Source organism: Electrophorus electricus, chromosome 16 (assembly GCF_013358815.1).
Source record: "Electrophorus electricus isolate fEleEle1 chromosome 16, fEleEle1.pri, whole genome shotgun sequence".
Classification (NCBI taxonomy): domain Eukaryota; kingdom Metazoa; phylum Chordata; class Actinopteri; order Gymnotiformes; family Gymnotidae; genus Electrophorus; species Electrophorus electricus.
Window position 1 is genome coordinate 12,136,473 of NC_049550.1, and position 12,465 is coordinate 12,148,937.

Here is a 12,465-nt window from a genome sequence, read left to right on the forward strand (position 1 = left end):
ATAATTATCTGATTTACAGCATTGGGAATGATCAGTGCCCGCAAACATGGGCAGGAATGGTGACCTTCAGATTAACAACATCCACCTGGTGGAGAAAAGTATTGTTAGACAACAAAACATGTATTTTAATGGATGACTGGCAGAAATGTTTTGGTTTATGCCAAAGAATCATATGAAAATGGGTGACCTCAATGATGCCAAATGTGTTCATGAAGACATCTCCCCAGATTGTAAGTCTAGACACACTCTCCAGTGGCATACGGTGGTTGAACATACAGAACATCTGGCCATTCACAATTACCTAAACAAAAAATTGGGTTATTTTTTTATTAGTTTATTTAATTATCAATTTCCTTATTATCTTATTATTCCATTAACTTACATTTTGTTCCATTTCTTCCACTACTGCAAATGTCTCACCTCATAGCCTTCTTGTTTAATAACCATGAACATATCAAAGGCTGCTCCTTTGGCAAATGGACTCCAGGCAGTATTGTACTGCTTCTCCCATGCTCTGTTCCTGAAGGTGTCGCAGCATACATGGGACATGCATGCGCTAAAGTGGAAGGCAATGTTACCATCATCCTTTGTCCCAGTCTTCAGATCTATCACAAACCTGCAACAGACAATAATTTGCAGTTTGAAAGAAAATGTATTACTATTCAAACATCTATGAATATTCCAGAATGTAACAGCTTATCTGAAAGTGATACATTTCACATTTGTTTTTGTGCTCCATATTTTGAATTTCTGCTAAAAAAACAAAACGAAACACCAGTATAAGTGTTGGCCAGTATCATGAAAGCATACCTGTCACAATCTCCAGGAACAACACCTTGGAAGAACAAAGCCTGTCCCGGTTTCAACCCTCCAGGAATTGGTCCTGTATAGTTTTTACTCTGAAGTAATCATAAGCATTGAGAATGTAGCAATAATAAAGCTCACCTATGGATGAATTTTTCAAAATGCAACTTTGTGTTTATGTATCATTTAGACTACAGGGATTTTTGTCCAGCTTTTTCAGGTGAGGTCTTACAGGGTTGCAAACTGGAGAAGTCACTTCTGACTGGATGTTAGAAAATTTCCCACGTGAGATTCCTGATGTTGGTTCCTTACTAAAGGTAGATGTACTCCAGTGCTGGACCAAACAGTAAAATAAAATAAGAAATGTTTATGAATTAAATTTATTCACAGCAACTCTACCATTCTAAATAGAGCTGAGGACAAAAAAGTCTGCACAGTTTGTCATTACTTATACATATGATTTGACTTATCAGCTCATTTCTTCAGTGAGGATTTTTAGGGTAGGTGAAAGAGGGAACAGCACCTGGTAGAATAATGATATTATTAAATATTATTAAATATACACCTGAATTTATTTTCTTGCATTTGTCCAACATAATACACTTATGCGTTTGTCCATATGTGACATGTTGGGATGAGTGAGATGCAAGTGGTGAAAACAGGGAACAATGTTTACTTAACAAAAGGCAAAAATACAAAAAAGGCGCTTAGGGAAGTACGGACAGGATGCTCAGTGAGAAAAGCTGTCGTTGGCAGCACAAACAGAGAGCTGGGCATACCGCTGTGGCAGCTCCGGTGTGAAGCGACAGACATGGGCACCTGTGGTACTTAAATAGTGAGAACAGGGAATGAGGTAGAACTGCCAGTGATATGACAGGTAATATTAAGAGGATCAGGTGGGAAATGGTTTTGCACCAAATTTCTATCAAATATCAAAACGTTTTCCTAGAAGAGCTTAACTAAATTTTCTCTCTTAGCTCATTAAAATGTCAAAGTACATCTCTAATTTGGGATTTGCGTATAAAATCTCTACTATTTACAACAAATCCAAATCTCTTTAACTCTTTAAAAGTGAGTGTTCATCCTTCTGAACCTACAATCCACATTCATTTATTTATGGCGTACATTAAGCACAAACTGCTGTGTTAGAATCAGTGGGACCAGCAAGCAAATATCAAATCCACTCATCCATGTGACTTATCATCAGTTTACAATTCACATGTAGTACCGTACGTGTGTTCCATGACTTTAAAAGTAGTGAGCTAAGAAAATACACGAGAATGCTTGTGGAAAAAAAAGCTGCATGTTTACTTTAAAAAGCAATCTATGGTGTGATATCGCAGGACGTTCTTCTAAACATTTCAGCCAAAAGTATGATAGCTTTTCCAACCTTCCTGTACTTGACGACTTGTACTACTTAAATAGAAAGAAAAGTCCCTGCCTACATTTAAACACTGGCTTAAAAATCTGATGTATTATTTGACTTTAGAAAAAATCCACTACACCATAAATGGTGAAGATTTTACTCTATCTGGCAGCCTGTCATTACTTATGTGGAAAAAATGGACTATATTAATGGATTATAAGAGCTTATGACCAACATAATTACTACCACTATTGTCATTTATCTTATTGTCACTGAGCTCAGCTACTTTTATTTGTGTGCTTGTTGACATATTGTGGATCTGTATCTGTGATGATGTTAGGGTACAGTGGGATGGGGGGAGTTCCGTCCCTTTTATTGTTTTTTTTCTGTCTCCTTTCCCTTTCGTATTTCCTGTTTGTTTTCTTTTTTTATATATATGCATGAAACTGATGAAAACACATAAATAGATCCAATAAAAAATGAGAAATGATGACCATTAAATGTTACAAAGCCTTATTATACTTGAGAAAGCAAAGCAATAAAAATGTTTTGATTATTATCTATTTGAGGCCGATAGAAATGATCAGTGTCCTCCAACATGAGCAGGAATGATGATGTTCAGATTAACATTGTCCACTTGATGGATAAAAGTGTTAATTGTTGGTCAACAAACCACTAAACAGACAAAAGGTGTTGTGAATTGTAATTGTAATTTGTATTTTAATGAATGATTAGAAGAAGTCATTTTGGTTCATGCCAAAGAAAGTAACATATGAAAATGGCTTATGTCGATACCGAAGGTGTTAATGAAAAGGTCTCCCCAGACATGAAGTACAGACACTGTCTCCAGTGGCATACGGTAGCTGAACACACAGAACTAGAAAATGGCTTACCTCAACGATGCCAAAGGTGTTCATGAAGACATCTCCCCAGATTGTAAGTCTAGACACACTCTCCAGTGGCATACGGTGGTTGAACATACAGAACACCTGGCCATTCACAATTACCTAAACAAAAAAGTGGGTTATTTTTTATTAGTTTATTTAATTATCCATTTCCTTATTATCTTATTATTCCATTAACTTACAGTTTGTTCCATTTCTTCCACTACTGCAAATGTCTCACCTCATAGCCTTCTTGTTTAATAACCATGAACATATCAAAGGCTGCTCCTTTGGCAAATGGACTCCAGGCAGTATTGTACTGCTTCTCCCATGCTCTGTTCCTGAAGGTGTCGCAGCATACATGGGACATGCATGCGCTAAAGTGGAAGGCAATGTTACCATCATCCTTTGTCCCAGTCTTCAGATCTATCACAAACCTGCAACAGACAATAATTTGCAGTTTGAAAGAAAATGTATTACTATTCAAACATCTATGAATATTCCAGAATGTAAAAGCTAATTTAAATTTCATATTTATTGTTTTTGTGTTGGCCAGTATCATGAAAGCATTACCTCTCACAATCTGAAGGAACAACACCTTGGAAGAACAAAGCCTGTCCCAGTTTCAACCCTCCAGGAATGGGTTCGGTATAGCTTTTGTTCTGTAGTGAAAATAAGCATTTAGAGTGTACCAGCTTTTTCAGGTGCTGTCTTACAACTTTGTAGACTGGATAATTCACTTCTGAATAAAGAATGATTATGAATTAAACCTATCCACAGCAATTATGCAATCCTAAATGACAAAAAACCCTGCAGTTTTCTTTTGTTTTTTTTTTATTATTGATGCATGTGATTTGACTTGGCAAGCCATTTATTTCTTCAGTGAGGGAGCAGTGCCAGGTTAAATAAATAAATAAATAAATAAATAAATAAATAAATAAATAAATAAAATTGAAAAAATCTTTACTTTTTGGCTTTTATATAACCAAATATCATTAGGGATTTGAACCTTAAATGATCTTCATGGCATTCTGGAAAATAATTCTTGACTGACACATCATTGAAACTATAGACAAGGAAAATATTGAGTCCTTGGTTTACAGTAAGTAAAAAGTAAAAAAAGTAAAGAAAGTGTGTCCACATGGTCCTGTTTTGACTGTAAAGTTACACTGTTCTTTTAAGGGTATTTACAGACACACAGGTACTCAGTAAATGTAGTGATTTTATTGCACTTTCTTGCCTTATTTTATAGTGTTACTCACCACTGTTTTGGTACTCAAGTCTGATAGATTTCTAACTTCCGATTTGATGGTTGACAAACTCCAGTAAGAGGTGCCCAAGCTGGACATTATTTTCTTCCTTAGTTCATTAAAGAGGGACAAAGTGGTCTGGTTCTATAGGAAACGAAATAATATTCTTTTATTTTTAATTATCATATTTAATTTGTTTAATTATTATAGAAATGTGTGCTTATGCATTTGTATTTTATCTTGCTTTTCCAGTTATATGAAGTCTTGTGCACAGTGTAATTTTTTAAAGCTATAAATCTGAAGAAATCCTCACTTACCCATGACTTTGCAACTGGAACACTGAGCGTCCCTTTGTAAGAGAAGAAGACGGACTTGCTGGTTTCACTCACTCCCACCTCACTAACCGCTCTGTAACGAACCCAGTGTCTTTGTGCTAGCTGCAGTCCTGTCAGTGTGAAGGTTTCCTGTGCATCTGGAGTGTCTATGATTTCCCATCTGTCAGCATCATCTGAATCAGCTCTGTACTCCACTCGGTACTGCAGTGTCACTCCCGTTGGGGACTCCTGAAGCTTCAGGACCACATTCCCATTCTGGACGTCCACACTGGGTGCAGGCGGCTTAGACACAGGCTGAAACTTGCTGTCTACCATTTTCCCTTTTCTATACAGGCGGATGGAGGTGCCAGGATTGGAGGGGTCAGAGACTGAGGCAATGACAAATCTGACTTCCTCATTTTCTTTGTTTGCCTCAGAAAATCCTTTGAAGAGGGAAAGGTTATGTTTCATTCTTTCATAAATGTCAGGATTGTTGAACCATGATGGGAGGTCTTGGCCATTTGATTTAGGAAGTGCGGACAGCTTTTCAAACTCATCTGCCTTCAGATATTTGGCCAGCAATGAAAGATATGGGTCTTGATTCAGAGAGGTGAAGGAGAAGCATATTACTGTATCAACCCGTGGGTTAAAGACAATTTGGTCGAGGCCTGAGGATGTTACAACTGGGCAATCACTCAGTTCCCTGGTGTAGGAATCCAGCAGATTTACTTCATTCTGAACATTCTCCAACCACTTCTTCAGTCTGGTAGCTGTAAAGGGGGACTTTCTGTGGGTGATCAGGACATCAGTTAGTGCCTGGTCATTCTGCTCCCCACCCCGAATAGCAGGAAGAAGCCTGCATATGGCTTTAAGGAACAGCATCTTGTAGTCACCGAGGGATTCTTGAAATAACTTCAGCCTCTCCATCAGATCCTGGAAATCACATGCTGTTGTGTTTTTAATTAAGTCACTGCATGTTCTTTCTCCATTTTCCAGTTTATCCAGCAAATCTTCTACTTTAGAGCTCAGTACAACACTGATTTCTCTCTCTAGCCGAGCTGCTTTAGTATCAAAGCGGGCAAGGGGATATAGCCAAATCCTCACTGGTACAGCATCATTCTCCCTGTTCTTCAGAAGAGATGGCAACTTCTTGTACAGCTGCAGGGCTTCCATGTATGTGGTGGGGTTCTCCTCAATCTCAAAGTCTCCGTGAAAGGTACAGCTGATTTCTTCAGCCAGTTTCTTTTCTTCCTCATTCATCTTCAGATTTCCTTCTCCTTCAATGGAAAATTTTGGAATTTTCTTGACCATTACACTTAGGTTCCCTTCAATTGCTTGTGTGGCCTCATTCTTTGTGGCTGTTTGATCAAACACCAGAAAAGCCTGAGCTCCATACAATACAGCTGTAACGACATGAGTGGCTGACTTTTCCTCAAACACCTGTGGGTAGACAATTTTGCCTAGTTGGGACATTGTAAGTTGTTCAAATGTTGTTGTCTGGCTGTACTGCATAGTAACGCGAGACTGACGTGCTGAGGATTTTTTATCATTCAGGTACTTGGCTGACCCTCCAACTTCCACCAACCCACACAGGAAGCTGGCTTTAAGAGAGGCACTCACATCTAGCAGGCTGGTTTTATCACGGAGGAAGTCAGAAAAGCAGAATTTTAGATCTGTCTTTGGTTGCCGGTGCACATCTAAATCCTTATTTAATGACTCTTTGTCCCATAAAGTAAGACCTGAAATAAGAGAGAGAAAGGAACTTATTCTTCTTTGACAAACTGAAACAGTTAGACACTTTGCAATGAATTTAAGAAAGATGTCCACGCTTCAAATCTCAAACCTGAAAATGATCTGTAACCATACCCGCATAAATACGTTTCCATTGGTGTGATTGATAATATTTGTTATATAAACTCTTTTTGTCACGGAACGCTCGCCTCCGCGAGTCACGTGGTTTGGCCCGCCACATGCAGTGGGAGGCTCCTCGTTTGTGGCCACGCCTACACACACCTGCACCTCGTCCTGTCCGTGTATTTAAACCCACGTCAGCGTGGGCAGTGTCGTTGGTCATTGCTGACGTAACGTGTTAATGTAGATTTATTCCTGTTTATCGTTAACCGTTTCATGTTCCTTGTTTGTAACACGTGTGAGTGCCGTTGTGTTTATATGTTAATAAATGTTCGTCCACGTGGCTGGAGTCTGTGCGTCCTGCCCCCTTCAGAACTCGGGCCATCACGCGTTACACTTTTATTGAGATAGGTTCAGTAAATCATCAATTACTACAGTATCAGACCAGGTGGACTGAGGCAGAGTCAAAGCAGGTTCAGGTAAAACCCAGGTTTTAATAGGTAACCGAAACTGCAACATAAATTTGTGGTCAGATAAATAGGCAGACATCAAAATCAGATAAATCATCAAACCAGGCAGACAAAATAGACTTTTTTGAAGAAAGTTTATCGAACAAAAAAAAGTAACAAACTTGAAAACCAGAATACAACGGGCAAACGGAGAAACAACACCTTGGCACATGCTATTGGACGCTGAGTAAGACACACAAAGGGGTTTAAATACCTACACAATTATGAGCAGTGTAGTTTGTGGGAGCGCTGGCAGGACTGGGGAGAAGCAGACATAACAATCAGGGTAATTTCCACCCCTTACAGACTACACCTACCTTTCTTTGTAAAAGATTGGGCGACATACTGTTGTCTTTTCCTCCTTTCTCAGTTTCCTCTCCTTTGACTTCTGCTAACCACTCCCAACTTGCGGGGCATTGCTCGCAGTTACAGTTTGTGCCCGTTTTGAGAGCGTACTGAACATTTTCATGTAAACAGAAGCAAGGCGGCAAACTAGGCAGTGCAGAGACTCTGCATGTATTAAGCATGTATTAATAATCTGGCTACTTATTAAATTAGTGATATTGATCACTCTGAAGTATCCTTATACATAAAATGTTTAATAAACACCAGTTAAACAGTCATGACCTATACACAGGTGCTACTCCTTTGTTCTATTCTCAATCGCATTATTTAGTGCTGTTATGCTTTTTCTCTTATCAGTGCAATAACTACTAGGACTCTGGGTGTCGTAGGGCGCATTAGCTGCAAGCTATCATGAATTATTCAGCTAAAGACTTGACTAATTAATTCCCTCATATTTCACAAGAAAGCTGGAGCACAAAGTTTCTAGGCCCTGCAGCATCGTCACTGACCACAATCATAAATTATTAGTTCACACTACAGTGTAACATTCATGAAAATGATGAAATATCTTGGGAGCATCTACTACTGTAACGTTGGAGAGGTGATGAGCGAACACACTTGCGAAGTGCCAGCGCCTTGGATGTTATGCGGAACAGAACTCACTAGGGATGCCATAAAGAACGTGACTAACAGAATATAATCAATAAGAGATTTAATAACAGAAACATACACATAAGAGCAGAACAAAGGACAGACAGAACAACGGGCTAACAAGATGAGTGCGAGAACTGGGTAAAGGGGGCGTAAGCACTTAGGGAAGAATAACGATGATAAATATCTAGAATTAAAGGGGAGTACACAGAACTGGGCTACATATGACTGACCAACAGGTAAGTAGAACTAAAAAGGAAAGCCAGACAACACTTGCGTACATCAACAGGGAAAGAGAAACCTAAACAAAGCTAAGAGACGAGAGAACACCGAACGGGAAAAGAGAGCGGAATGAAACAAGCAAATATTAACAGGAACGCAGAGTAGACAAAAAGAGAGAGACAGTACAACAGCGAACAGCAGAGAACTAAACAAGGAAAGCAACATAAATAAGGAGCGCAGGGGGGAGTACAGCAGAAATAGGAACGAGAAACGGGATCAAATGGGGAATACCTAAACATAATAACCGATAAACAAGAAACGCAAAAACAAGCTTTAAATAGGACTACAATTAGGGACAAACTCGGAACAACTGGAGACAAAGGGGAGGAGACACGGAACCATGGAGACTGATGAAAACCCGGAAGTGACTAGATTGCCTAGGAAACGGGGAACGCTCAGGTCTGCGGGCGTGACAACTACGAATTGCTTTTCTAATACTTTTTTTTTTTCTAATATAGCACCTTTCATTAGAGCTAAAAGCTTACTTACTTACTTCATATAGGAAATATTGAATAAACATTGAAATAATAAACTACTAATCTATAACCTTAATACAAATTAAATATAAAAAAAATAAAATAAAACACTAAATTAGCTATACTATATGTGAGACATCATAAATAAATTAATCTGGACTTAATCTGGATGATCTGCAGCATATATAAAGATGCATTCCTAATATCTTCTGAAGAGGTTCTGAAACATCTCCATTTTACGCTGACAAACTGGTAATAGTCTGTCAAATAAGATCTAAGCCAGGCAAGAACTTGTTTGTCTAAACTGATCGTGTACTCGAGCCTGTTCATTAAAATATCTTAGTTAATTGTGTCAAATGCTGCTAATTTTTAAACAGTTTGTTTCTACCCTTTAACACTAGTTATCTGAAATTGTACATGCACAATGATCATTCAAGATTTAATTGAAGCTGGCTTGGGCCAAGACATTCTGTAACGCGAGGAGGCAGAGAAGGATGTGGGGACGAGTTGAGAGAAACAGGACAAAATGTTTATTCGCATAAAACATCGAACGTAGCACTCAGGCACATGTAATCTTAAACACAGACAATATTCATACTTAAACAAAAGACTTAAATACTCGCACACTAAAAACACACAACAAGGAGCAGGTGTGAAACACAGGGAGGGCATGGCTATATGGATGACGAACACATACACACACACACACACACACACAGGGAGACTTTTGGGAGGAGGGGCCATACCGTGACACAATCATTCTCATCCAGAGTTTTTCCCCCTAATTTAGGTTCCATTTGAGCTCATCTAATACAGAAGAAAATGTCAAAAAAACCAAAAAAGTATCTTTTTTTGCTGGCATGGGGGGGGGGGGGTGTTTACAATGTGTATATGGATGCTGGAAATGAAATTTCAGTCATGCTCTACATTTCCTGATTCACCAGGGTCTTGTCACATAAAGTGGACCATTTTGAGCATATACATGAAAATACTCAGGAGCTACAGAGCATGTGCCCAAAACCTCTCCAAATGCACAAAGTCTGGTTAACACTTGTGAAGCAATTTGATAAACATTGTATATACTGTTTAAATGTGTCATGCAGTTGATTTGATGGTAATTGAATTTTCTATGATAAAATCTTAAGTTATCTTATACCAGAAGCTTTCTTTAAAAGGCTGTTTAAAGGGACAGGCGTGATCCATAAATAAAGATTAAAAACACAGTGTATTCAGTGTGGTATTTCTGGAGAATGGTTGCATGTAGATTTTTCTGATAACCAATCCTGATAAGTACGACTGCAGACCCAGTGACTGTAGCGGATTTCTGTTACAATGTTCCTTGTACTTTAACAACTCCCCCCGCTTCAGACCAAGCAAAAATCTCTTTTGTGATATCATGTCTGACAGGCAATGCATTTGATTGGCCCATGGCTGCGTGGTCAAAGATGCAGACCGTGTCTTATGGCTACTTTGAATGGGAATTTCATGCTGTTTTTAAACATCCTCATGAAGGAAGGGTCTAACAGGGAGTTACTTGCCAAGACTAGGGCTTAGAGTTTTGCACCTTAGCTATTGGAAGTGGCTATAATGAAGCATCCTTGCTAGTGGCCTTTCATAATGGTTTACACATAGACATTCTATCAGAACTGGCTTGTAAAGACAATGACCTGGACCTAGAGGATCTCACTGTTAGGAAGGGGCATATCAGTCTCCACTACAGCATAGTGGTTTATGCTGGGGTAATATGTGGTTATATATTGTATAATAACTATATATAATTATTTCCCAATCTCTTTATTAGAATACAAGCAGAAAAGACAGGAAATTTGTATGCAGTATTAAAAACAAAAAAAAAGAGCTTCCAGGAAACAGTGGCAAGTATTTAGTGTGACCTCCCCTTACACTTGAGAAATAGAGGAACTTGGCTCTCTTAAACCTAAATGGAATAGAACCTTTATTAATGTCATTGCTAACACCTGTATTTGTCTGACTATTTCATTTGGGACAGTCTCCCCAAAAGATTTCAAGATGTGTTTAGTGCCAAGAGAGGTTACACTAAATATTGACTTTTGCCTGTAGAATCCATTTCTTTCTGAAGTTTGTGGGTTTTTTATTTTGTGTACATATTTCCTGTATTTTCTTTTTGTATTTTAATAAAGCTTGAAATAATGAAATATATATAATAACTGAAAAATAATTAAATATTGTCATTATACCATTACTAAAACAATGGCGAAGAATGCGAAGAAAATTGAGGAAGCCAATTTGACTGGAATATACTGGAATATTTAACTTGAAAATAAAGTTCCAAAGATTCATATAGAAAAAAAATTGAAACCTATAAAATATAATAATTTTGTCATAAATAAGAGTAAAAGAAATCCTAATTTATGCTATGCTTCAGTGAATGTGTTGTAAAAATAAAGCTATTGTATTACTGAACTCAGCTAACTAAAAAAGACAGTATGTGAATGATACTAAAGTACTGTTTTCTGTATACATTTGCTAATACATTTATGTTAGTTTATTGTATGTTAGCATGCAGCAATAGAGTTTTCTTTTGTTACATATAAATTGAAATATAGATTGTGGAATATAGCAAATAATGAACATTTTACCTGTAATGAAGGAATCACTGCGGCAGTCGTACAACATGCCAGGATATAGGGGTCTCCCTAAGGCCGCGATCTCAATGGTTTTGGGCTCCATACTGCCAATAAAAATACAGAGAAGGAACTGTTACATGAATATATTAAAACTTTGCTTCTGGGTTATTTTAAAAGTTTAAATTATTACTCAAAAGCACGATAAAAGTACAAGATAAATGGTAAAAGTATAAGGTACAAGTTAAAAGGTCTAGAGTAGATATTTATGTGTTACTCTGGTTTCTCAGCATGAAATACAAAAGTATGCAAATACCGGTTAAGTGGACAGTTATCAGATGCAGACATAGCCTCAGTTAGTGATCAAGTTAATAGTGAATTAGTGGTGTAATATAGCAATAGACAATGTAGAAAATATTTTTCTTTATCCAGCAATTCCTATACAAATATAGGCAAGGATGTTAATACCATCAATTTACAATTAATAGTTGTTAACATCACATCTTACCTTGTCTTGGAGGTGAGAATTGTTGGCTTTTCAAATTTAACTCTCAGTCTAAAACAGTCAGTGTCTCTGAGTGTGCGTGTATATGCATATAAATATGCCTTTTGGAGCCCTTCTGTCTGATGGGCCCAAGGACATATGCATGCTTGGACAGAAACCTGCCATTCACCGTACATTCTTTGACAATATTAGTTTGGTGCCAAACTTTTATTGGGAAATATATTCAACAATGTATCATTTCCAAGAAATGACTTGAGTTTTTGTACAATGTACAAGTGCTTTCAATTATATTTTGTCATACTGCCTGACCCCCTGGTGCACTACACGGTCCAGCAGGCTGTTGGTCACCCAGATAGCGACTTATCCAGTCAGAGACATACAGTCAGATCGTCATCACCAGGGTATTGATTTCACTTAGGTCAATGTATAAAAGGCTGCGTAGAGCTCATCTATGTTGCCAAGTATTGCCTCCAGTGTTTACTGTGCGTACTGAGCGTTATTAATAATAACTTATTATCTTGTTTTGACTACTGTGTTTTGGATTTGGTTTTGGTTTCTCTTCGGCTTTTTGCCACTCCTTTTTGGATTAGTTGGCCTGGTTACCTATTGCTCTCTGGTGTTTTGA

At 37.9% G+C, this 12,465-nt stretch overlaps 2 protein-coding genes across 2 annotated transcripts; both read right to left on the minus strand.

Moving 5' to 3' along the window:
• On the minus strand, positions 1–3,489 carry LOC118242711 (galectin-4-like). Its single transcript, XM_035534957.1, has 7 exons — positions 3,296–3,489; positions 3,064–3,177; positions 1,037–1,138; positions 811–899; positions 421–616; positions 188–301; positions 1–85 (listed from the first exon to the last, which is right to left on the minus strand). The coding sequence occupies exons 1-7, from the start codon at positions 3,422–3,424 to the stop codon at positions 32–34; spliced, it is 798 nt and encodes a 265-aa protein (XP_035390850.1). The 5' UTR covers positions 3,425–3,489; the 3' UTR covers positions 1–31.
• Positions 3,490–3,623: 134 nt separating this feature from the next.
• LOC118242754 (neoverrucotoxin subunit beta-like) lies at positions 3,624–11,441 on the minus strand. The gene is made up of 4 exons (XM_035535111.1): positions 11,351–11,441; positions 4,622–6,357; positions 4,317–4,448; positions 3,624–3,716 (listed from the first exon to the last, which is right to left on the minus strand). Exons 1-4 carry the CDS (start codon positions 11,439–11,441, stop codon positions 3,624–3,626), a joined length of 2,052 nt encoding a protein of 683 aa, XP_035391004.1.
• Between the last annotated feature and the right edge of the window lie 1,024 nt (positions 11,442–12,465).

Bases quoted from the DNA above. Each gene is read 5' to 3' on its own strand.
- LOC118242711 (XM_035534957.1), bottom strand. From the start codon at position 3,424: ATGTCCCATGTATGCTGCGACACCTTCAGGAACAGAGCATGGGAGAAG. The intron at 3,178-3,295 runs GTGAGACATTTG...TTTTTTGTTTAG, and splicing joins TTAAACAAGAAGGCTATGAG to GTAATTGTGAATGGCCAGGT. The intron at 86-187 runs GTCACCCATTTT...TTTCTCCACCAG, and splicing joins ACACATTTGGCATCATTGAG to GTGGATGTTGTTAATCTGAA.
- LOC118242754 (XM_035535111.1), bottom strand. From the start codon at position 11,441: ATGGAGCCCAAAACCATTGAGATCGCGGCCTTAGGGAGACCCCTATAT. The intron at 6,358-11,350 runs GTAAAATGTTCA...CTCTTATTTCAG, and splicing joins CAGTGATTCCTTCATTACAG to GTCTTACTTTATGGGACAAA. The intron at 3,717-4,316 runs GTGAGTAACACT...TTTTCACTACAG, and splicing joins ACTTGAGTACCAAAACAGTG to AACAAAAGCTATACCGAACC.